This window comes from Chaetodon trifascialis, chromosome 10, assembly GCF_039877785.1.
Source record: "Chaetodon trifascialis isolate fChaTrf1 chromosome 10, fChaTrf1.hap1, whole genome shotgun sequence".
In the NCBI taxonomy this organism is placed as follows: Eukaryota; Metazoa; Chordata; class Actinopteri; order Chaetodontiformes; family Chaetodontidae; genus Chaetodon; species Chaetodon trifascialis.
Genome location: NC_092065.1, coordinates 8,908,204 through 8,934,615, shown reverse-complemented (window position 1 = coordinate 8,934,615; position 26,412 = coordinate 8,908,204). Strand labels below are relative to the sequence as shown.

Below are 26,412 nucleotides of genomic sequence, written 5' to 3'. Positions count from 1 at the left end.
CTGTTTCACAGGTTAGTCTCTTTTCATTACTGTTCAGTCTTGGCTTTGTACATGACTGCAAAACCCACAGAAGTACACAGAGTAACATGCACACTAGCAAATAGGGCCTCAGTTTCAGTTCTCTGTCTGCATGCTTGTGTCTTAAATGTTGGTTAAATAATGAATACCCATCTCTGATAGAAACAGCAGTGTAATCAGGTCAGGTGGTGCGTGTTAACATGTTAACACATATTAATCGCTGACTCAGGTATAATTTGCATTACTGTGTTTATGTAAAAAGGGGTATTAGATAATGTCAGCAGGAAAATGGGGAAGATAATTTGTGGACACTGTCTAAGTGTGATATAAGGGGCAACAGCATAGAGCACTAACCTTAATTCCAGTATAATTGCAATGCTAGTGTTGTATGCTAGAGCTTCACTATTGTTATTTTATTAACTTTACTGAACTGCTGAATTCATGCTTATTGATGATGACATTTTTACAAGCTTCTGCCAGGCATCTGCTGAAGCTGAGCGCTGTGAATGGTATGCAGTCAGATGAGGTTGTACACTTGACGCTGCTCCGCTCACATTTTCAGTGTCATTAGCACAGTAGTGCCGGTGCCTCACTTTGGTAGCAAGCTAGCTAGTGAGTCTGCAGGTTCGTTGCCTTGTAGAGTAAGACAGCTGCTTTGTAGTCGACAAACAGCCTTGTCTCCGTGAGTTACTCTTCCATCAACAGTGTAGTGTACTTCTACACACTGCTTCTTCTCAGTTGCTTTGTTCACTAGAACGCTCTATTGTCTTAGCAAACATAACATTACTAGCGTTGTTTACTGATCAGTCTATAGGGCATGCAATAGGCCAAGCTAATTGACTGAATTTTTAGAGTGCCCTCTGCTGGATCACCATCATTTTCTTCCCCATGTTTAAGTAAATGTTGGAATGTTGAATAAAAAGTGACGACCCTCATGTATCCACCTCTTCTTTATTTACATGCAAGGCCAAAACAAAAATGTTCTTTCTCTGCTAGCCCCCATTTATATGACTTGATCAGATTCCAACAACTTTTGGGAGTTTTTCACAGGACTCAGTGTAACGTACTTTTCTCATCATTCTGCAAAACTGAAGCCCCACAGATTGATGCTGTGCTTACCCAAAGGTTTTTGTGTTTATCTTGAACAGTTTAACTATAAATTATTCATAACCAAATAATTACCTCTGTGTTTGGTTGCCCCAGTGTTGTAAACACAAAGTTGTCAGGCTGATGCTTCCAGCTGTAGGATCTGAGATGTAAAGGCTCTATAAATACATTCTGTATAACTGGAGTTGGGAGCCTCTGTATCCTTTGCTGATAATGGAAAAAGAAAGTCAAGCCTGGTCAGCAAGCAGTCGTGATTTGGCTGAGTTGTGATGAAGGGGGCTGGGGTGGTTGGGGGCTCATGCTAGAGTGCATCGCTCTTGGTGTTTTGACTTGCAAACTTTGGAATTTGTGACTGTCAGTGCTGCCAAGGCTCACAAAGCAGCCTGTGCAGTCAAGCGAGTCTGTTCGACCCCACTGTTCAATGCTGACCTTCTGATGTCAGTCACCAGGGACATCGTGCTTGAAAAACACTCCTCTGCGCTTACTGATCTGCAGGCCTAATTTCCCTCCCACTACTTTGCTTGATCACTGTTATGATCCCAGGGCTGCACTGCCTGTGCCTCCAATGAGCATATCTGCTCTTGTACTTGTGTGAGGCAGATCCGAGACACAGCCTTTCGATTTAACATTTTCAGTGTATCAGTAGCACAGTGATTTTTGAGCCTGCTCTTGTAATTATGGTCAGTGGGGTGCTGTAATTCATGAGAGGATTCAGCTCTCCTCAACTTCCTGGCAGCCTGGGGGGACTGTGAGTTTGACTTCCTCATTGATTGGTCCATTTTGCTAGCCACTGCAAAATTAGCCATGTTCTTTTTGATCTTTTTCCAATTAGTTTTTTCTTGGGTGTGCCAGTGTAAACACATTTTCCATTCATTATATCCTCCCAAAAAGGTATTAGGAAAAGAGTCGTGGATAAAACTGTGCATTGCATATCTGTTCTTAGCATCTTTATATTCTGTGCACTGTGAAGGATTGTTCAGTTCAGTTATTGACAAATAAATAAAACATCAACAAATAATGTAAGAGTTGTGTAGGCTGACCTTTTCATTTATACAGTGCTCACAGTAAGTTCAGGTATTTTGAGAGAAATATTTTCAGTTCAGCTTCAGATACAAATGCTTTTGTCTCTGTAGTTGAGGCAGATGATAAAACCTGTCTTGTTCTGAGATTTCTCAATTCCCAACAACTGTGTCTCTATCACAGAAATGGAAACAGCTCAAGAGGCTTCTCTCTGCTGCTATGTTCTCGAAATCACGTTGGTATCTTCCCTGGAGCATGCAGTGGTGTTTCATAAATTAGCTAGAAGTCATTTATTTCAAGTTATCTCGTCTGTCAGTGCAGAATTAACTTCACAAATAAACATGACGTATTAGCATGCATGTCATCTCTTGGCTTAATCGGCAGAAGTTAAAATTCATTGTAATTTTGACCTCTGCAAAGTAATTTCCAAATAGCCGATGTTCCTAGAGTGACTATCTTGGTCTTGTGTTTCTGCATGTGACCGCTCAGGCACCCTGGCGTCCATTGTTGTTTTTCAGCTCCATTTGATATACACAGCTAATTACTGGAGTAGGAGACACCCCCTTTCCCCCTTATACTCACACACCAATGCACAGAGAAGGGTGGCCATTTCAGCTCATCTTCTCACTGGCTCCCTGAAGACACGCTGGTATAACAGAACTGTTTATGCATGCGGTATTCTTTCGCTGTCGCTCAGTCGGAACAGAGGCCCCTGCAGAGTGCTGGCAAACGCTCTGAATCAGGCTGTCTTCTTCACCATCAACCTAAGGCTACTGTTGCTTTCAGCCACCGTACGTACCTGCAGCTGTTCAGAACACCAGCAGGCAATAACCTGTAAATCAGTGACAAAGGAGAGAGCGTGGGAGTGTAGGTGGAAGAGGAAAGAGCCAGAGACGAGAGTGAGTGGGCAGGTAGAAGAGGATCCTCTGAGAGTGGATGAACATGTGAACACTTAGCGATTCCCTCTCCCTTCCTGTCTCTCTCTGACTCTGTGTGGGCAGTTAATGAGTCTGAAAGCTTCTCCCCGGCATCTGTCAGCTGAGAACCGGATGAAGCCTCTAGAGCAAGCTGTAGCTAAGAAGAAACGCTCTATTGCTCATTGATAATTGGTACAATATAAAGGTGTCTTTTTTTGTCTCTGCGTCATCCATAGACTACCGTATAGGCTGCGTTGCCCTTTACTGTACTGCACAACATGAATGCTTATGGAATAAAAGGTGGAAACAATACCACAGCAGGAAATCAATTAGCGCAGCATGTTATATACACCTCTGCTATTCTCACTTTGGATTTATCAAACTTTGTGCATGAAATACTTTATTTTTACGTAGACAAAATATCAGGGACACAAAATAATGCTCTTAACGATAAAATCAAAACTACCTGTGGCCTGAAACACATACCACAGAGATGACTCACCACCTGCCTGATAATGTCTAAGCAGCGACTCAACATTTTAACCTTTTCAGAGGTAGTATTATATATTGCAGGGCTACTGAACCTTTGCTCAACCTCTCCTCTGAAGAACAACTGTCCAATCACAGCTTAGCAGCTGTAACTAGGCACCAGCCGTCAGGCTTTGCATTGCTCTACATGTTGATGTGATGTGCATGAGGCTCTAGAAGAGCAGCACTTGGTATCTCAAGAGTTTGGAGGATGCCATCTTTCACAGACCTAAAACACAACAGCAAATGTGTGAGGAATGGATTAAACTTTGTCTTTACTGCCTTTAATAAGCTGCAAATATAAGCATGTCTGGCTAACTAGCTTACGACATACAGTAGTAACTAAGCCTTCTGCCTAAAGGCAATGGGTACGTTATTAGCTTTCCTCTTTATTTTGTGGAGTTATACAACTGTAGGATAAGACACAACTATATCAGAGTGTAGAGTATCATAGCAGTTCACTCCTGCTCTTTGTATGTTTTAGGGAAGTTCACAGACTTGTGGTAGATATCACTTGCTAAACTCATGACTTACTCACATCCTCAACTCCATCTCTCTTGTAAACGTGAAGCACACTATTTGAAAACAGGAACAATAAACCATAACTTAAATCTAATCTCTGTGTTGCTTCTCCAGGGACATAGCTTTAGCCTCAGTCTTTCAGCGGTATATCATGTACGCGGCCATCAAGTACACATTTAAGACCCATTTACTTGTTTAAAGATGTGTCCCATGGAAACGTCAGCTGGACGTGGACTTCTCAACTGACTCAGAGTTTAAGCATGAGCATTAGTTTAGATTAGCCAACTACACTTTAAAAAGTGGGATTCATCACTTTAGGCAACGGCTAGAAATGAGAAGCCTGCTTTTGTTTACTTCTGTGAGGAATCAAAGATGTAGTGTTTCAGAAATTACTGCAAATTTTAACGGTAAATTAGTCACCATTGTTACTGTCAGCTCCATATGTGTAATGCCCCAAAGGAAAGGTTGAGAGGCATAGCATAGCATAACAGTAACTGAGGCGGGTGGTGCATTATATTGTGCAGGTGTGGCGATTGTTCACAGTCTCAGTATCTACCTTCAAACACAGTGCATCGTTACTTCAGGAGACCTTCAGCTTTGACGGCTAAATGGGAGCGGTGGAGCCAAACCGCTGCGATAACATCAGCAGATATGAGCCGTCCCACCATGTTATCCTTACTCCGTCATAAAGCCTAATGGTGTGAGGCCATAAAATGGAGTGTGTTTAAGTTTTGGGTTGAGATGAGACAGAGTTTGTTTGACCTTGGTATGGTTACTGTAGAGCCGCAACCCCCTTAAACAGAGTCTTGGAACAGTAGTCAGGTCTCCCACTCCCACTGAATGCCTGATGGACTGGTGTAAGGATATGGGGTTTTTCCAGTATTAAACCTGAGCTTGCCATGTTTCCTGATTTATATAATCAGTTGCAGTCAGAACAAAAGCTCAGCTACTGGGTTGATCGTGTCTTATTTCACATGTGCAAGACAAGACGTTTTTAGCCACGAGGCACCAAAATGTGAAACACCTTGCAGCATCTGTGATTTTGAAACCAGCCTGAAGATGTATGTTCGAGGTAATCCAGGGAGGTCGGTGGCTGTGATGGTGACATTTACCTTTTAATCGCCTCACAGATGTCCTCAGACTGACTGACAATGAGCAAGCAGTTAGAAACACACTGTCTAGGAGACTACTTTGATAAAACGCAGTTGTTACACACAACCAAATGCAGTATTGTGTGTAACCACCCAGTCCTGTTTTTTCTAACAATGTGAAGGGCTTGACGGTGGAAATAATTTTTCTTTAGAACAGTAGACTGTTGTTTGATTTAGGTGCTGACAGCAAACATTGATTCACTTATCCTCCACAAAAAAAAATCTCTCCAGTGGCAACACACACACACACACACACACACACACACACACACACACACACACACACACACACACACACACACACACACACACACACACACACACAGATGGCTGAACAGCTTGCTTTGACTTTCCCCTCTGACACCTTTTTTGTGGGTGTTGGTGCACAAGCTCCTCATTGGTCATGGATTCATCGCAGATCAGGTCACTAAATATCATATCATATCATTTTCTCTCTCTGTGTGCTTTCTCTCGGGTTTTGGTATCCATTCTGTGCCCCAGGTGGTAGCCAGATCCCTTGGCTCCTTGCTCCAGCATGGGAGACCCTCCCTGGAGGACCAAGGATAGCTGAAGGACTGAATGTTTTAATGGCCCCAACCCCCTCCCTGGCTTTATACTGGAAGCATGATGCATTATTTATGTAGCGGGGCTGGTCAAGGTAGTTCACGTTAGCAGTGGTGTTAATATCTGTAATGCCTATAGACTGTGTTTTCAACCTTTTTAATTTGTGTTTGGTTTTTGGTAAAACTCAGTGACTTTGAGAGAGCGACAGCATGCTCTTAAGAAATGTTGAAATATCTCTAAAGGGAGGAAATGGGGACAGAAAAGAAGCCACTAAGAGCGTATGGACTGTCTCTGGGTGTCTTCCTGCTACACTGACTACACTCAGCAGGTTAATGAGTGGAGGAGCTGTTTGGCTTCTAGGTTTGGGTCGAGGTCATTGTCCGGGCTTTCATGTCTCCAATAGCTGTAGGCTCCCTGCTGAACCTACTTGATATTCAGTTCTTTCTCTCACTTCATCCCATTGAAACTAACAGGCTTCAGCGAGACAGCTCCAGTAACTGGGATGGACAGGAATGCAAACCAAACTTAAGATACAGTATTACAATTCCCTGAACGGTGGCCACAGTGTTTTGCAACAGATTTACCAAAGCTTTATCAGGATGATTCAAAAACACTTTCAAGGTGAGCCTGTTAAAGCCCTGTGCAGCTATCGCTCATTTTTCCAGAAACCCCTTTGTCAGGACTTGCTGAAGAATGAGCTGAGGGAGGTGCAGCTACCCACATTCACATGTAGGGAGGTGCATGCCAGAAACAACATAGCTCACTGAGGAACTGAAGCTCAAAATCATTTATGTGCATATTATTGACCTGTCTGGATACAGTCCCAAATAAACAAGGGAGCAACTTTAAATCTGGGATATGCTGTCACTTCAGTTCTACCATGCGGGTTTGCAATAATGCCGCCGGCTGCCATGGAGAGTCTCATATTTTTCCATGCCGTTTTACATTTCTTCGACGTGTGGAGGAAATTAGTAAATCGCATGTAGCGAATAAATCCTGCGCGGCTTCTGTAGAGGAAAGTACACTGGTCGTTTATTAATTTCACCGCTGTGGCAGCCCTCGGCCTGTGGATGTGTGCGCGCGTCCCTGTTCGCTCGGTTTGTGATTGTGCTGGGAGGGAATAATAAAAGCGCCACGGGCCACCTTGCTCGCTTTACATCCGGACCGTGACATCATCGCCTCTCGGGTTTCACTGTGTCTCTACTACGGTCGCACGCGGCGCGGCAGTCAGCGCGAGGGCTTCTGGCGTGCAGCAGCGAAGCAGCGGACGGAGCGAACTTCAACACGCACGCTTCCTCGAAGTAACCAGAAACTCTCACGTCGTTACATCTGACGCTCACGTTTGGATAAAGCGGTCGCTTGTTTTTCTGCACGTTTGATCTCAGCGCGGTTGTTTCACAGCCTGGACGTTTTTATGGAAGCGCTTCATTGTGAGTAAAAAAAAAAAAACCTGCAGTGCTGCTTGATATGTGCGACTGGACGTTGAGAGGGGTTTGCACTTAACGCGATAATTTCGGTTGTTTCATGGTTAATGCTATGAGAAAGCTGTTTAGATGCAGCCGCCGTGATTGCGTGCTGTATTGCAGATAGAAGCAGCTGATGCCATGCGTTTTGTTTCTCACATGGCTTCAGCTGCTTTGTGCAAACAGCGTCTTTAGCGCTGGACTTTGTCATCGTTTTTCCAAGGCACCTTTGTGTTATCAAGTTAGAGGGTTCTGTATACTTGGAGTTCACATAATGCCATATAAATGCTGTATTATTAATGTGGACCTTTTATAAATGGTGTCTGCTCATTTAGTAACAATAATAATAGGTCTTTTCCGTTGTAGGTGATGAAAGAAATGTGTACGTTTGATTTAAAAAGCACCTCTTGCCTCCTCTGCTTTGGACTTGCAAAGCCTAAAGGAAATTGGGAGTATGAAATCTCAAATATTAGATTTTTATCTTTCATACTTCCCAAAACTCATATTCTGCTGGTCTGTAAAGCTTAGACCGAGGAGTTTCAAGTGACAGAGCAGAGAAAACAAACCCCTGGAGGGAAAATACTTCTGATGTTTTCTCAGTTTCTATTTTGTCTTGTTATTCTCTTGAATTTCAGTGCTATCTGATTTTGAGGCAAATGTATTGCTGATCAGAACAGAATGTCTGTCCTGCCAATTTTGATGCACTGTTAGGAGTTATCAACATACACGCAACAACAACACAACAACATTTTCATTTCCATTTTTTCTGAAGTGTTGGCCATCACTTCACACTATAATCAGCCCTGAAGAGCCCCTGTTTGTCCCCCATGACTGCGTTCCATTAGCATCAGATGGTATTTTCTATTCCTGGCAGTACTGAACTGAGCAGTGGTTCTGGATCATCTTTAAAAGCTTTTATCTGTTAATCACAGTCAGTTAAGCCATAATTATAGCATTGCCCACTGTCTTTCCTGCAGCGACGTACTGTAGGCTGTGTCCTCTTTAATAATAAGTGTAGACTAGATCACAAGCACTAGATCTGCTAAGCAACATGTATTTTGTTGTATTTAGGTTTTGATCTCGTGGTTTATTCCAGAATGCCTGGAAACACACAAGCAGCAGTCGAACCTGTTCTTCATTATGTTTTGGGATGCGTTTCTTGGCAGTTGTCTTATTTTGGTGAACTCTCGTTTTTAGTTTTAAACCATGCACAAACATCGTCTATACAGCTGCCCACTGTTTTGTGTCTTTATATAAGAATATGGGAAATCTGAAGACCATCTGGATCTTACATGTTTCCATTGAAGTATTTCTGTCATGGTCTGATTGGTTGACTGCTAAGTGGATGTTTGCATGCAGCACATTGGTTTGTAATGTCTAACTAAAACTATCCCAGGGAGAGAATGGATGGCTATGCTGCACTAAGTGCTTATTCACTTTCCCTGTGAGGTCAGTCAGTGACCATCGTCCTCGGTGTTGAGTGTTTCTTACAGACTTTGAATCATCGATGTTTCTGCAATGTTTCCTACAGACAGAATTTAGTTGTGGTGTTCAGCCCGGGGGTGGAGTGCTCCGTCATCCACCACTTGAGTTAACTGCAAGACATCATTGCACTCACAAGCTAGCATATAGACATTTTACCAGTCTGTATGATTCTACATCACGTTATTACACAGCTCTTGCAGACCTTTTAGATAGTTCAATTTGATAGACTGTTAAGTGTATGTAATATTCAATGAAAACAAATCTATTCAGATGGGCCATTCAAAAAGATTGCATATGGAGACAGTGCTATCATTAAAGAGCAGGTCAGCAGTAATGGATATGTACAGATGGCCTGTTATTGGCTGCTGGACCAGCCGCAGCACTCTGAGAAGAAGGCATCGAGGAGAGGGGAGGGCGGAGCTGCATTTGAGTTCAGGCTTGGAGATAAACCAGTAAAATGGTAAAAGTGCAGAGAGGTGTCCACTCCCATATTCAGCCAATTTATTTGTTGTCATATATTTGTACTTTTGCTGAGCTACAGAGAAAGTGAGTGTAAGTTGCTGTCTTCTGATATGTGCTTTCTGAACTTAGTTTCTCATGATTATTCTGGCAGCACCGTGCGTGTTAATACATTTTCAGTTTCAGTGGGGTGATAGCTCATGAATGTAGCATTTTGTAAAGAAACATTCTGACTTTTGCATGAATTCAAATGCTCCTCAGTTAATTTGCCTCCTTACTACATTATGTGGTAAAAAGAGGAATGAACACCTGAAAGCAAATGTTACTTCCCACTTCTTACAACTAGTTTAGTCTGTAATAGTATGAAACAAAGCTGAAGGTAATATGTTAGACCTTTTTGCACATCTTTAACAGTATTAATTTGTCATTTGTCATATTTCTAACTGCCTGCAGCTTCCCAGCTTTTCATCCATCTATTCCTTTAAGGAGATGACCTTGATTAGAAGAGTCTGAGTACTATTTTGGGTGCTACACATCTGCTCTTTGTCCTGCAGTGGACCTACATATTTACACAGTATGGAAGTGATTTCTGCCCCACTTACAGGAAACATAAACACAAATATCATTATCTTGTTTTTTGATACTTTGGAGAGACTGCCTTTGGATTTCTTCCATGTACCCTATCTGCCATGAAAGCCACATTGAAAGCTAGCCTGCTGTTGTCTTTAATGAAGCCTGAAATTGAACATTGAATGGTTAACAAGGGGAGTTTTACAGACACTGAAAGTGGATTGAGAAACTTTAGATGTGTGGTTAATGTAATGTTTAGAATTTCTGTTTCATAAATAGACCTTTAAGGAACTTATCCTTTTGTCTGATGAGGAACAGTTGTAACATGCTGGCCTCCGGTCAGAGGGTCACAATGAAGCTTGGTTTTCCATGACTATATTGCACTGCAGTTTTTCTGCACTAACTTCCTGAATTTTCTTCATAAATACAAATTTTTCACTTCTTTCAATCAGCGCTATGTTTCCTCGAGAAGGCAGCTTGTTTCCATGGCTCTGAAATCGTCTTGAATCACCCGTTCAGCTGTGTCACCTTGACACACTTTGCACACACAGTCGCAGCTGCTTTGAGAGGGCTGCTAATTGAATTGTTTGTGAAAGAAATTAGATTTGTTGCCCGAATGAGCAGCTGTTTTCAGTGGTTAAGTAAAAAGGTCTAAGGTGAAAGTCAAAGCTCCCACAGCTGCAGCTACTGGCTGTGTTCTCTGTAATGATTGTGGTGTGGTGCAGGGTTTCCACCATTTTTCCTTGAAAGGTGTATATACCCACATAAATTAATGATAATACATTAGTGCAGGTATTGCCATTTTGTGGCTTGATGTTGCTGTGCTGATATACATGTGGCCTCTCTGGGACTGCAAAGCCCCTGTTTTGTCGTTTTTGTCTTTTCTCCTGCTGCCCTCCACATGCCCACTCACAAACTGCCTATTCTGCTTATTCAGCTTAGCTTTTGTGAGGAGGGCTATTCATACCTCCAGTCAATGTCCGTGTGGTATTGAGGACTTCTCCTGCAGCCAAACTCCTTTTTTTTTAATGCTAGTTCAGAGTACTCACCTAATGTGAAAGCGTTAATCAGCACTCACTAGCCTTGTCCAAAGTTGTGTCCAAGTTGCTTACTGTGTAATAGGATTAGATTTCTGAGCATTAACAGGAGGATTAATTATCACTGAAAGGCTCTGTTTGTTGATTTGCAGTTGGATTTGTTCAAGGGACTGCTAAGGTTTGTGCTGCTGAACTTCTGTAAATTTGGCTTTGCTGTGTGATATCACGTGAGACATTACGAGCAAAAAGTCACCAAATAGTCACATCTGAAAATGTAGAGTTAAACATGACTTGTTCAGTTGTGTAAAATGGGCTAATTGAGCTAGAGCTATAATGTGTACCACACAGTCTAGTTTTGATAGGATGGTATGACTATAACTAGCACAGCATTGCTAGAATAAGGGTGTGATCCTACTGAGCGATGTGTGCTGAAATGTTCACACTTAAGCTGCTGTGAGGCCTGTGATAAAAGCATCTACTGTACTGCATGGAGTATATGTCATTAGATGGTGTTCTTAGGGAAGGAAGCTGCACTGCTTGATGGCTCTGACCTGCACTCTTCTCCTCTGTACATTAGGATGCCCAGTCAGTAGAGGACTTGAAGCAACTTGAAAGGCTTTGAGTTGAAAATGATTAGGATAAATTTGCTGTGGTAAGGTAGTATGTATTTATAGAAGTTGAGAGCACAGGCAGAAAGGCGTGGCTTTCTTAGCTTGCGGTTTCCCAACATTAAAAAGCACAGAGCTTGAATCTTGTGGCGGTGTGACTGTTGTGAGGAAAACAGATGGCACAGGATCCTGTAATGTAAGATATGCTGCATTTGTGTATGAATTGTTTTTTTTCTAATACAGCAGCAATAAAGAAAACAGTCCCTTAATGGAAAGGGTACACCTAGTCCATTTCCTCTATGCTGCGCACCATATGTTTCAATATAAGCTGATGCCCGGTCCATTTTTAGAGCACAGCTAACGTGCAACAAAGTACACAGTGGTGTCACACACGAGTCAAAATCTTGCTTCCACTCTCATTTCCCATGCAATACACTATAGGTTCTTTTCCATCTGCGTTAGTGGTAGAGTGCTGAAGTTGCAAAAAAAAGTTGAAATGAGAAAATGTTTTTTAACACAGTACAGTACGAGGAAATCCCCTTCAGTTTTGTACAGTGATACAACACTGAACAAATTGACAGAAAATATGACCACAAGTAGTGTTTGTATTTCTTTTTCCATTTGGCGTGTAGACGGTAAGGCAGTAAGGATGTTAGTTTATCACTCTTTTGGGGTTGACAAACGACATGTCTCTATTTTATAGTATTTTCCCATAGCTGTTTTTACTTCACTCTACTTTCAAATTAAGAGACAGGTTCAGGGAGAGATGGTTTTGGGCTCAGATTTTTTGACAGATATTTTACAACAGCCAAATAGTTTTGTTTTTAGTGAACTTGAGACTGTTGGGTGGATGTCAAAGACAATTTCTTTGTGAAAATGCCCCAAAATCAAATGGCTGTTTTTGGCTTCACACATTACATGAAGAAGGTGGAACGCTAATGCAAATGTTTGCCCTCGTCTCGCCTCTGGGCCGTCCAGCTCTAGTGTTAAAATCCAATGATATGTTGTCAAAACTCATGAAGACCTTTCCCTGCTCTCTAATGTAAAGGTCCTTGTTAGAGCTTCATGGTTGTTTGTGGTTAAACTGTAGTAGAAGGGGAGTGAGGGATCAAAGACCCACCCAGAACAATAAAAGCTAAGCCTGTGGAGTGTTGACCCCCCAGACTTTAAGCTCTTCATTACTGCAGCTCACTGCTAATTGTTGTGGACAGGACAGTCCAGATCCCAGAAAACTACCCAACCCTCTTCACTACAGGGTGGTCAGCTCTTACAACAGCTTGTAGTTCCCCATTTCTGTACATCTGAGGTCAAGAGGCAAGGAACCCCCTGGTACCCCTCACCCACACGCACCCAATAAACCAACATCTCCTTCTTGTAAACAAGACAAAACCCTAAACGCAAATGAAGAGCATACAATGTTTTTGCCCTCTACTGAAGCAAAAATGCTACCATATGCTCCCCTTGCCATACAGCCCCATGATTTTATGCTAACTTAATCTTGACTGTAGTGACCACAGACCACATCCTCCAGAGCATGTGTGACCATTTTAAGTGGTTCTGTAAGCTAAGATTAGTTGGCAGAGGTATTTTGAAAAACATATTTACTCAAAAAGAGATTTGAGTTTGAGCTGGTCCAACAATGGCTGCTGTCATCAACTTTGATTACATTATCATTCACTGTTTTCTGAGGGTCCTTATGTTGTGTGAGACAAGGCAACTGCCCCACTTATCCTGTCAATAACTGTTTTGCAGACTGATCCTGTCATATTTGCAATCAGCTGTTGGTGCCATGTGGAGGCAGTCGAACTGATTTTGAATAATAAACATATCTGCAGTGTGGGATGCCTTCTTCCTTTTCTTTCCGTTGTCGGGCCTTTCACAGTTGTAAGCTAAATTTTCACTGCTCTATCATTTGAATAGCATAACAAAATAGCTTAAAGAGTAGTTCAAAGCAGACAACCACTGATCGCCATGGGCTTCTTTTGTAGGTTGTCCAAAAGGATTTTTTTGCTCAATGGGAAAATGTGTATCGCTGTTACTCATCCTGCCTATTTTTGCCTACACACAGCCACAGCCATCATGTTCCTTCTTAGCCCCCATGTTTTCCACTGAGGTTTAAGGACTCTCTGTCCACCACCATACCACATGGATCATGTTGGGAATGTTTAGGACCTTCTCAAATAGCTTCCGTCTATATAGGTAGAGGGACTCTTTGATGTCCCACACCCCCCTCTTAAAACACTGACCTTGCACACGTGTCAGTCTGCACATCTGCAAAAACTTTCTGAAAGTCAGGAGGGCATTTTGATTTTATAGATGTAACCCATAGACTGCTTTTATCCAGCTAGTATGATTTACATCCTTTTTTATTTCAGGGTCATCTGCGTGTAGCTTGCTAACAGATAAAACTGGATATGTCTGGAAAAATCAAACATTGAAGTTTTTTTTTTTTTTAATGAATCTGGTGTGACGTTTTATTCATTTGTACAGGGGAATTTATCCCTACAGTATGCTTGTCCTCTCCTCAGGGAGGGAAGTGGGCATGGAGAGCCAGTCAGGATTCATAGCCATGATTAATGAGGCAGAGTCATCAAGCAAATATCAATTAGTCATGTTATACAGTGATCCAGAATGTAAATTTCAAAAGTTTTGTGATCCCAAAGAAGTAGAAGTCTTGATGAAAAGGTTTTGCTAATGGGGGTTGTCTTTAATTCAGGGGGGTTTTGGGCCAAAGCCAAGTTCCAGTATGAGGTTCCTGTGGCTAATGACCTGCCCAACATTACTAACATCAACAGAAACGGAGCAACATGATTATTATATATTTTAGTTTAGATTGAGTAGGGTCATCGCTGCTGAATGCAAATCAGCTGTTTAGTTGCTGCCCAGCCTTGGCTTGGTCTGGAGGCTTCTGGGAAAAATGTCTTGGTCTCTTTTGTCTAGCTACAGTAAATGCTTCACTTGTTTTCTTTGGCTGTTTTTGCTTTGCCAGTTTTCATTGGGCAAGTACTATACAACTGGCTTGTGTGAGCTTGTGTGCTGAGAGCACATACTTACTGTACCATCATTTAGGGCCATTGGGACTTAACCACATGGCCTGCCAAACCAATACAATGAGCTGAAGCCAGCTGAAAACTGCATAGAGAGGCAGACTTCCATATTGCACAAAAATATCTGCTTCAGTGCTCATCCAAAATAAAAATTCTTAATAGAAAATCTAACAATATTTTTTGGCAGTATTAAAAGGATGCATCGTGGTATGTGCAATGTGTTGATGCCCTTTTGCATAGTTGCTGGGTTGCATGTCCTTCCTCACTAGGGAACATACCAATATATTACTCCAGTTTATTGCAGTAAAGGCAGTATATGCATATGGGGTTGTGGTGGATGTAATATAGGAGATCGTATACCCACCAAAGTGGATTCAGTGAAGGATTTTCTTTAATTAGGTCATTATTTTTTAGAATATCCTAGAGGGTATTGAACTCTTTGCTTTCCCGTGATGAAACCCAATTATTAGGTTAGCAAAATGCACCCATATGTTTTTATATCCTTTTCTTTGAGCCATGGCTAAAGGTGCCTGCATTAAGTCACTGCTTGCAAAGGAATTAAGAGAATGAACGCTTAAAGAGTCTCAAGTATTGCATCGTTTGGAGCCGATTATTAAATCCCATCCACAGTTCCACATACCATTGTTCTTTCATCCCACTTCTGTTTACGTAAATACCTATCCAGGCTTTCTTCCTTCCTCTTGAATGTGTAGCCAACCTATGTGCAGAATAGTATGGGCATGTGTGAAGGGATACCAAAGAAAAATGGTGCCGTTGGTCTGCCCCAAGACCGCACAAAGTGCTCTGCTGCCAACAGTGCCTCCAGTAATTATAGACCAGAGCTGTGGAGACTGTTGCTCTCCAGGCTAAACTGAAACTAAACCCCCTATTTCATGCTTGGTATTTGCTCTTTTCAGTCCATGAGTACCCCATGTTTAAAAACTGTTATTTTTGGGTTGTAGCTTGACTCTCTTCTGTTTACAGTGCAGCCTGAGTTGAAATATAGAATAACTGTCAAGCTTGTAAAGCCAGTAGTAGATTTTAAGACTGTTGTTGACCCTTCAGCTCTTCTCTTCACTCATATTATCATATGTCTTGTTAAATCTCTGCTGCTGTCAGTATATTTGATTAATATATTGACAGCATACTCTCTACAGTTACTGGACTTCCCATTGCTGTAACTCACCGACAGTCTAATCATATCACTATTGATTCTTCCATCTCCAAATTGTAGGTTATGAGATAGGAAGCTGACGAACCAGAACTGGATCTAAAATTAATTTAGCAGTCTTGTCGCTATTCCGGTGACACTGTTGAAACAAAAGCTTGATTTAGGATTTACCAGTGAGGAAGAATTACAAGCTTCAGCTCAGTTTTCTAAGCGTTCTGCCCCCAGGCCAGCCAGATCTCACACAACACTGATCAGGCTCTACTAAACTGGAAAGCTGCTGTTGTTGCAAAGGCCCCAGTCATTGGACTCCTCCTCTCCAAAGACTGTGTGGTCTGTGTCCTGGTGTTCTAATCATGTTAGGGTGGAAGTGACTGTGGGCCGCTTTAAATGGACAACCGGATGGGTGGGTGGCATCATCTGTATGGCTGTCATTACATGCCAAGTGTAGGATGGCACAACAACCTGCTGGAGCTCGTAAATCCTGGTCATTTTGTGACTTGTTAAAGGTGAAATGGGTTTTTAATGATTTTTACGTCCGGCACATACTAATCTGCATCTAAATTGCTCTTTTCTCCTTTCACTGTGAAAGCTAAAGCTGTGCTGCTCTTATCTAAAAAGGAAAGGGTTTTGGTTTTTTTGCTGTGGACATTTTGCTATCCTTATGTAGCATCTTTCTGCTTATTCCTCACTACCATACTTGGGCTTTTCGAGGGCTACGCAAGCCGTTGTTTTTCCCAGAAACTCCATCTATTCATGTTTATTTGGATTTTGGTGTGTCATGAGTGCCTCTTATGGTGTCACCGCCCCAGTGTACGTCTGGTTAGACCAGTTTTTGATAGATGAATTTCTCACTTGGCACAGCTTGCTAATATTATTTCCATCATGTGCATCTCAATCAGCTGCTCTCCTGTTTTGCAGATGAAGAGTTCTCTAGACCTTTTACAGATGAGGTCTTTGAAAACATGTGCTTTCAGGGCTATATTTATTATCTATTTCTAAAGATAAATCAAGTATCATTGATGTTTTTTTTTACAGACATGTATCTGCAGTGGTTGCTAACATTCATCACTCTTTTCTTTCTTTTTCCCCCTCCCTGTTCTCAACAGTCACAATGAGCGAAAGGTGACCTGCAAGCATCCTGTCTCAAGCTTACCCTCGCAAGACAACTGCATCTTTGTCGTCAACGAACAGTAAGTCTCTTGTTTTTGCTGTTAGAATGCCACTGAGCAGCATTTTTGAGCTCAACAGTATGTTGCTGCAGCTCCTGATGTGTAGGCAATATTGCACAAGTCTGCGTCTTGCCACTCTCTATTTGCAGCACTGCCCTTTCAGTTCAGAGCCTCTTCTATTCAGTGCTTCCTCAGTTATCTATCCTCAGAAACAAATTCCTTAGAAATAAAGACTAAACATCCATACAGAAATGCCACTTTTCTAGATACTTGGATACTCATATTGTGAAAGACTTGTTTTTTCCTGCATATTTGGGCTACTGTTTTCAACAAGTGCTCAGGGCTGCCAATACAAAGGCTGTTGTATCGTGTACATCAGCTCACGGGAATGCAGTGATTCACAGTTCGGCCCTTGTTTCGACCTGGACAAGAGTTCATGGCCTTTTCAGTTGTCAAGTACCAGGATATGTCCCGCAACCATGTTACGTCCATGTGATCATCCACACTGCTTTCAGCACAACAGTCATCACGTCTGTTCACATGACTTGGTCAGAGGCCAGTCATCTTGAACTTTCACTTCAAGGAGAATGACTCTATGACTCTGTCAGACTAAACTTAGTTTCTTTCCACCTCAGGAATCCTCAGTTCTCCCATTTTCAGTTTTACCGTCCTTTTACTTTTTAACCGTGCCCATGGGCAACTCATAGTGAGGTGTGGACAGTCAGGCAGTCTGTCCAGAGGTTTGCAGAGAAAATACGGCTATAACTTTGGCCCCCTTTTGTAGATTCCCACTCAAATTGACTTCTGTGTCCCAAACTTTAAGTGTCTTAAATATACATGTACTAGACTGTTTGCCTCACAACCCACACCATGACACAAGGCTCAACTTTCATCTTCCACCCTCGCCATCTTAGCGTAATGCTGCGTGACACGTATCAGCTCCACTCAGTTTCCCACTTCCTCCAGAAACCCTTGTCATAGCAGATTCTCCATAATGTTATATTGTCGCACTGAAGTCATGTCATCCCAACTGGTGGCAATTATTTCATTGAGCAATGAATGCTAAGTGAAATATGCTCTGCTTCAAGACATGAATTATGTTCAGCGTACAAATAACTATGGGAAGACACCAGCTTCAGCTTTCTTTCATTATATGACTTAGAAATCAAAATCCTGGTTTTAATTCTACTTCTTACTGAAGTCTTATGAGTTGTGTTTTTTTCAGCAGAGATGGAATAATTGGAAAATGGTTGTGAAGAAGCTCGTTGTGCCAGAACCGTCATTCTGCTCTCTCTTTGACACATTCCTCCCCTCACTGTGTTACTCTCACGTCTCTGCTGTTTTTCACGCTGAGAGGCACAACATGACCCTGAAAGATGATATCTAATTTCGCAATTATTGTTTTATCGTTGTCAGATAATCTGCAAAATGAATTTATATCAGATGTACTAGAGGTCAACTTTGGAAAAGCAACATCAAAGTGAACTACTTGACTCATTGTTATTTTTGAGCTTGTTACTCCAACAGTTGGCTATGTTTTAGCGAAAGTAATAAAGGGGGAAATCTTCACCCTGGACGAGTAATAAAAGGCAAAGACGGATTTAAGCTGCCACGGGGATAAAGAGGCCAGGCTGAAAATCACTGCCTAATCTGCTTTGCACTTTAAGTAAACCCAAAATATGTAATTTAGTTTAAATTTGGCATGATAATTTGTATTACCAGTCTTTGATAACATATTAAAAGCATAAACTCACCCCACCCTTACACATATGTAGAATAAGTCATATAAAACACACAAACGGCACAACTAAAAAGAAAATATGAGTAATTCATATGAAGCAAACCAAGATTAATTTTGAGTGAACAGATTTGAAAAGACAGTCTTTTCTGCTCTGAGACATCAGTTGTCTCCCAGTCAAGGAACAAAATGGGGGTCTGCCAGGATGTGTCAAACTTATTTACACATCTGTGATGAATTGCGTAATCACGAGAGGGTGGGGCAGCCCTCAGTGAAGAGGCAACATGTGACAGGCTAAAAAAGAGGCAGCTGCATACTGCAGCTGTGTTAATGATGGTCACCATTGATCAGGACACACACACACACACACACACACACACACACACACGAATCTGTCACATGTTCAGAAAGTTTTGATGCTGATCAGCAAAACTCCTTTGACCTTAAACACAACTGGAACGGGTGAATCAGTGATGCCTGGGCGTCGTTGCCCTTGCCACAGTTATTGTAGGCGTCACTTCAAGGTTCATTCTGTCTGTTTAGGTTTGTGAAAGTGGAGCTGGAACACAACCCACAGTTTGGGGCCACTATTACTTGGACACTTTAGCCTCTCCTAACCTGCTGCAGCGTTGCTTATGGCTTATTAAAAGACATATACAAATACATACGCATCTGTCACTCTCAGCTATGCTGTGATGTAAGTCACTGCGCCAGTCGTGGCTCAGTCCCGCCTTGGCTTCACCCACCTCAGTGAATGTCAGCCTCAGCAGTCTGCTGTCATTACTGTACATGTCTGTGCCTATTTCTAGCCGTCCACATGATCTTGTGCAGGCTGACAGGCAGCATTTGTGTCACGTGTAAAATGTGTTCACCAAAACATGTTTACCACAACATGAACTGACCACGTCTGCAGCAATAAGAACTTATTTCAGGATTGTGGTGTTCATTCCAATTTGGCTTGGGCAATACGTGAATCCCTTTGATATCTCTGGATGTATTAAACCATTATAGGCAATTTTATATTAATGTGACAAAGTATTTTCACCTTTAAGGTGTTTGCAAGATTGGTTTTTGTATATACTTAATTAATTTAAAAAATGACCATTCTCATGATAAATATTGATAATTCAGTATGAAAATACATACACTATCATATCAGATTTTAATCCACATCAGCCACTCCTAAGTCCAGCAAGGTGGTAGTTAAAAAGAGAGCATATCATGATGATACAGAAACTAGCGATGGGACAAAATATCGATGCAGAAATATGTCATATTACTTCCTATTGTGATATATTTTAGATACAAATCTGGAAACTATACAGATATAAAGATATTGATAATTTCATTAAAACATGTAGGTGCTCGTAACAGATTGTATGTGTGTGCGTGTGTGTGCTGATTATTGTATCATGAGTTACTCAGTGAATCCCACCCATAATCAGCACTGACCACTACATAATAATTCATAATTCATAATAAGCATAATTCACATTACAAATCCAGTGAAATGAATTTGTCCAGTCTGACACTGTGAAGGACAACCTCAGCAGCAGAAAGACACATGTTGGAGAGTTAGAGGAGAGTTAGAGTTGTTGTATATTTCAACCATTTTCCCTTTTAACTTGAGGTTTTTGCTTGAATGGGTCAGTTAGGCTGTCTCTGTTAATTCCTCGTTTTTGTCTTTTTCATTAGAATTCATTACGAGAGTTATTTTTGGAGTCCTTGCTTTGAGTGAAACAGTGTCATCAACAAGAAGTATCCAGCTAAATTTTTAATGTGAAAGAAATCTGCATACCACTCCACACCACCGCACTAAAATCAGAGGGAATCAGGGTATAAATCTTTTTCACTGCATTCAAGCTCATCAAATCTTGAGATACTGGCCTTTTCAGGTTTCTGAGAAGCAAACATGTGAGGGTGAAACCCTGAAAAAACAAAAGAAAAACATCACGATTGGGATTTTAATGTGCATGCAACTGATGTAACCTTTTTCAGAATGGCCAATCCATAGATTCAGCACATAACACAGCATACTGCCTTTATGCAGCTCGTCCTCAAAGCCTCTCATTGTCAAAACATTTGATCTTTCATTCTGAACAAACATGTCTTTCCTCTGTTTTGTAGTGTGAATTGTGGAAAATTGTGTCACCCAGCGTTTAGCAGGTAATACCACTATGAGGTGCAAATGGATAACTGTGTGTTCTCATTTGTTTTCCATGTAAAACACCTGAACGTGCCTGCCTGTTAATAACCCCTGTTGTTGCACACTGTCGACGGACTGTGGGTGTTTTGAATGGTGTTTTGCCTGTTGACCTGGTATGCATTTGCATTCCAAAGTCCTGTAAGGTGCACTTTGCTGTCTGAACCATTTGTTGTGTTCATCTAAATCTTCATGAACAACTAACCGCAGGGAGATCATTACTCACTCTTCCTGAGCTGTAGGTCAAGCTCTACATCCTTGATGAAAGCTGGGGTTTTGGGCAGATCTGTTCTATGCCTGCCATTCACTCCACTTTGTTGTCAGGTTACTCATTTCTCTTGAAGCATTAATCTTGCACTCCTGTTTGGTTGCAGGGTGCACTTTGTGATGCACAGCTCAGTTAAATCTTCATTTTGTTTAGACAAATTGTCGACAACCTTGACTTTGTGAGCACCCTTTCATGCTCTGTCCCTTATGGATGTACAGGCTGCATGTACATGTCCTGACTCTGTTCCTTTGCTATGCTAGAGCTGGGTGATGAGACTGAAACAGTCAATCTCATGAGAAGTTTACATATTTACTTAATACCAATAAGCTGACCATGCATTTAAAAATGATTGTAAATATAAATAAAATATAGTTTTAACCTACCATCACAGCTACAGGACAACTGTGCACATGCATAACATAATGTACTGATCAGTTATATTGTAAATATGCTAGACTTGCAAATCTTTAGCATTAGTTCACAAAATGACCTTTTTTGAATCATGATTTGTCTCTTTCTTTATGAAGCCATCACAAAATCATTCTGTTCTGTGGAATAACAGCAAAGGAAATGGTAGTAATGAGATGGAAATATCCACTTGATGTAAATATACACCATCGGCTGTCATTGTTTTATAAGCCTACAGGAATACAGGAGAATACAGGACATAAAGGCTGAGACAAACGGCTCTTGTTCCAGTGGATGTGACTGGATATATATGTACATGTGTATGTGTATATAGGCCAATGTGAATATGTACTTGCGTTTTATTTATTATTTATTTGGTTTTCCATATAAAGCTACTCCTGCTACAGTTGACACAAGCTATAAGCTACAAAGCTGATGTATTACTCTGCATGTGATCCACCAATTCGGCCTACAGCAGCTGACTGGTCCATATAGGTTAACTCGTGCATTCCACCATCATCTAAAAATCGAGGTATACAGTAACCCACGATTTGCTCATTTCCGCATCTTCTGCATCAGCTCCTGTAATACAAGAAGACAGGGGAAATAATAACCATGCAAGATCCAATTATAATTTTCTCAGGTTGCTGGGGAGGCATGGGAGGGGGTCAAAAAGATGGATGGGAAGAAGGAGGTAAAGAGTGAGCTATGTTATAATTAAGATCATTGGAGGTTTAAATGGAGGTTGGAAAATTCATTGAATCAAATTTGCTTTGGCTCGGGCAGAGCACACAATGTGCTCATCTTTATTACATAATTTTTCTATATTATTCACACCGTTTATTTTTGTATTCAATCCGTGTCACTGTGAATGTAAATTTCTGCACATTTATAATGCATATGTGATTACCTTCGTTAATAGAGGTAGATGTGTTATGCAATGTCAACACAATATTTCAGCTACTTGATTTTTTATCTGTGATGTGTCCACAATGAATGCAGCCTCAGAGTGAGAAAGATTCACACTTTGGCATGAGTCAGATTATCTTTGTAATCTGGAAATTGTTGGTCCTTCATCCAGCTCTGCGCTATGTGGCATCTGTGAACTCGCGACAAATGTATACACTAAAATCTTGATCTGTGTATGCTTGCCTTGTCTTATAGTCTTTTGTTCCATAAAAAGAAAAAGGTCAGGTTCACCACCAAACAAAAGTGTTTTAAAGCACCCTTATTTCTTTAGAAATGCTGTGTGGTCATTTTAAAATGCACCCTCAGCCACTCCGTTCAGTGTTTCCCCCCAGTGTGCTTAGAGCGCCAAGCTTCAGTGGCAGAGTAATCCCTCCTCGCCTGTTGTGCACGCACAGGCACACAAAAATCCATGCAGGACCAGGCAGTGATGTGACACTGCAATACATATGGGTTAGTTTTGGAGTCTTAGTAAGTGGAATTGATAAAAGGGTTTAGCCCACAAGACAATATGAGCGCAGTACTGGATGTTTACAATTATTTAAAGAATTAATTAAAGAATTTTTTGAACTTATTGGTTTTATTTAAACCACAAATCATTTCATACATCTTGACCACAGTTGTTATAGCAGTATTAAAGTAAGTGTAGAATATGTTGATTTGGGAACTAAATTAGTATTTTGTTAACCTTTTTTAGGCTGGAATCATTTTGTGAGTATGTGATAAATTAATCGTATTGTAACATTAAGAATAAAATATACAGCTTTTATTATAAAACTGGGAAAATTAGGTCAAAATCTAATGTAAATTTAATGTCCACGGATCCACTGATTTACAGCTTAAAGCCCCTGACTGTATGATCGGTTGCAGTCTTCTCTCCTGATGCAGCACTTTCACCGTCAGCAGGGCCCGAGTTTGATCTGTGGGCCTCGATGTGTGGAGTTGGCGTGTTCTGTGTGTGTACCTCTGTGTGTATCTCCTGGTGCACCAGCCTCCTCCAGCAGGCCAAAGGCATGTAGGTTATGTTGAATGAACACACTAAATTACCCCTGGGTGTCAAAGTAAGTGTGCTTGTGTGCCTGTGTGCTCTCTGCAGAAAGATGCCTGGTTAATGGAACTGCATTTAAAAGAGATGCATGCGTGGTAAACCTGCGCTGTATTGCTTGCATATAAATTAAGCTGTAAACGAAGCACTCACATTGCTTTGCAGGTAGACAATAATGTTTTTTGGGAGACTGACCACCCTTCATGGCCCTCTCAGGCTTCGATTTGAGATTCAGTGACGTTGCTGTTGACATGGAGCTGTGCTAAATACAAAGATGGTTGTTGTTTAGCTCTGGTATTTGGCTGCAACTGTTATTGTGTTCATACATCTCAGTCATATCCACTGTGGGCTGGCATCATCCTAAACAAGAAAATAGTAATTTGAAACAGACAGACGAAACTGCGTATTGTGGATATGAACAGTGACATAATCCCTGTGGAATTTCATGCTAACGTTTCAGAGGAAGCGAGTTGGAGCAAAGTTTCATTTCCAAAATATAGACGTGAAGCTTTTGGTGGTTTCCATTGGATGTGTGCATTCTATTTACTGCAAGTATTGGAGAAATAAATACTGGAGAGGCTCAAACAGGGAATGCTTTGGGATAAAGAGCCGCCCTGTGAATTCACATTATCAAGGCTTTAGTTATTATTTTCATTTATTCAGTATTTACAAATGCTTTGTATTATTAGTACTCAATATTTTTCAATTTCACTGCATGCAGGTTGATTATCCGGCCCAAAATAATTATCAGCAAAGCCTCAATGCACACAAACACTGCAGTTTAGAGCCTGGAAATGGTCTGTTGGCGAAATAGAGCAATATCTGTCTAACACCAAAGTCAGTCCACTTTCTCCACACCTCCAAGCCTTTGTGTCATGATGGCAAGTCGACACACCATTGATTATGGTTCACCTAGGATTTGGCCTGTCACTGAAAGTGCTGAAACTCCTCAGAGCTTCACTTTCTGGACTGAGCTCATTGGATGGAGAAGAAGGCAAAGCTTAGCGGCTGGCAGTGACTTGGAAATGATGTGCTTTTCAATTCTAGAGAGTGTTAGTCACCCCCTTGTCCACCCAATGACTTGCTTCATCGTGTCTCCAGGGATGTCTCACCACCTCTATATATATACACAGTCATGTAAACCAGCCAGTGAACTCTAAGAAAAATTCCCTTTCATGTCCCATTGAACTAACAATCTTAAGATCTGAACCTTTTTATAAATACAGGTGAGACAAAGTCAGTGTGTGATTGTCATTGTTTTGTCTCATTGTTTTAAAGGGTCTGCAGGTGGTATCAGATCTGTCGCTATGCTGCACGGGAATGAAAGTCCTGTGTGTGTTGCCTGCTGTTGTGAGCCGAGCTGATGTTATCCCTTGTGATCCCTTTTCGTGTTTGTGCACCTTGAGCGTAACAGCATGGAGTCTGAATGGTTTCACCGTTTTTAAAATGACTTTCCTTCTTTGTGAGTGGGAGTGTTGATAGTCCTGTCTTGGTGTCTCACAGATGGGTAGAGGAAAAGATTGATCTAGGCGGTATACATAGAAAGGATATAGAGTGAAAGATTTGATCACTGATGATCAATAGGGCCTCTTTTATGCTGAGTGATACTATATGATCTGAAGTGAATCTGTGAATGTTTGATCATTGATCAAATGAGCAGTTAGATCAGGGCGTTGCAGTGCAGCGTTGGCAGTTTCTGTCTTAATTCAGTGACCTGAAACCAGGACATCAGAGAGATTACACTTGTTTCACTGCTGCAGTATTTCTGCTCTACTCCGGTTTTCCTGTCTTTTTCCCTCTAGACCACAACGTTGCTCCCTTCCTAAAGAATGTGGGACATCTCCGTGGGCCAGAGACAACTTCACTTCACAGGGTGTTCTATCCTGTGGCAAATGTATTGAACTTACAATGCTCGCAACTCGTGCGTTAAAGAATCTGACCTGATTCACTTGTGCATTTTAGTACGTCAGGCAGACTTTGCAGACCATTTAAAGCTGTTAGAGGACTGGGGATGTATCTGCAGTGACATGGTGGGAGTAATCGGCCTGATTCATAGGCCTATGTTGACATCTCATTATATAGAGTTTGAACTTCAGAGGAATGATCGGGGACAGACAATAAAGTCTGCTTCCTCCAATCTCCGTCTTTCATCAAGGTCATTAGACATACAGTAAATCAGCCGTCTATACTTCTGACTGAGGATTTGCTGGTATGCCCTTGGCATGCTTTGTGTCTTTTCTTTAGATCTGCCTCCAAAGTGCCGGCGAATGAGAAGAAGGAACGGCCATTAAGCACCATGAGTGAGGCCTCCAACTACACAGGCGGCTCGGACTACGCCGCAAACCCCAGTAGCCCAGCAGGAAGAGTGAGTGACACACATGAAGTCTGGGTTATCAACATGTCCTATTTTAATGCCTTGAGGAAGTTTTTTGGCTTTTTTTTTTTTTCCAGTGTGAGTATGTATTGAGTTCACTTTGCTGTTTACTCAATTATACTGTATTTCTAGCCCTCAAGACCTTCCAAAAAGATTCATAACTTTGGGAAGAGGTCGAACTCCATCAGGAGGAATCCCGCTGCCCCAGTCATCAAGAGAAACTGGCTGTATAAACAGGTGAGCAACATGTATGGCTTCAGTAAGTCCAATAAATCATATGACACAATGTGCAGAATAGACAATTTAGCATAATCTTTAGTCATGCTAGGGACTGACATGTCTCATCAGCTGTTGAATGGATTGTCATTCATGGACATAAAGATGAATCTTAATCACTCAGTTTTTCATTTAGTGCCCCCATCAGGTCAAATTTACTTTGATCGTTTATGACCAAATATCTGCACCACCAGAGACATTCACAGAGTAATTTCTGTTCAATGCTAATCAACAAACGTTAGCTTTGTCATTGTGAACTAGCAAGTATGCCGATATTTGCATTTAGCTGTAATGGCTG

At 41.4% G+C, this 26,412-nt stretch overlaps 1 protein-coding gene across 18 annotated transcripts in view; it reads left to right on the top strand.

The window, feature by feature from the left end:
* The window catches only part of LOC139337128 (pleckstrin homology domain-containing family A member 5-like), an 82,477-nt gene that overhangs the window by 28,175 nt on the left and 27,890 nt on the right, over positions 1 to 26,412 (top strand). For 14 of the 18 annotated variants that reach the window (XM_070971560.1, XM_070971555.1, XM_070971553.1 and 11 more), the window contains exons 4-6: positions 16,774 to 16,857; positions 25,709 to 25,829; positions 25,971 to 26,075. In XM_070971560.1, coding sequence (XP_070827661.1) covers positions 16,774 to 16,857; positions 25,709 to 25,829; positions 25,971 to 26,075 — 310 coding nt within the window. Of the gene's footprint in view, positions 1 to 6,791; positions 7,258 to 16,027; positions 16,174 to 16,773; positions 16,858 to 25,708; positions 25,830 to 25,970; positions 26,076 to 26,412 lie in introns of those variants that run through there. The other 4 variants (XM_070971557.1, XM_070971556.1, XM_070971558.1 and 1 more) reach the window with 4 other exon arrangements.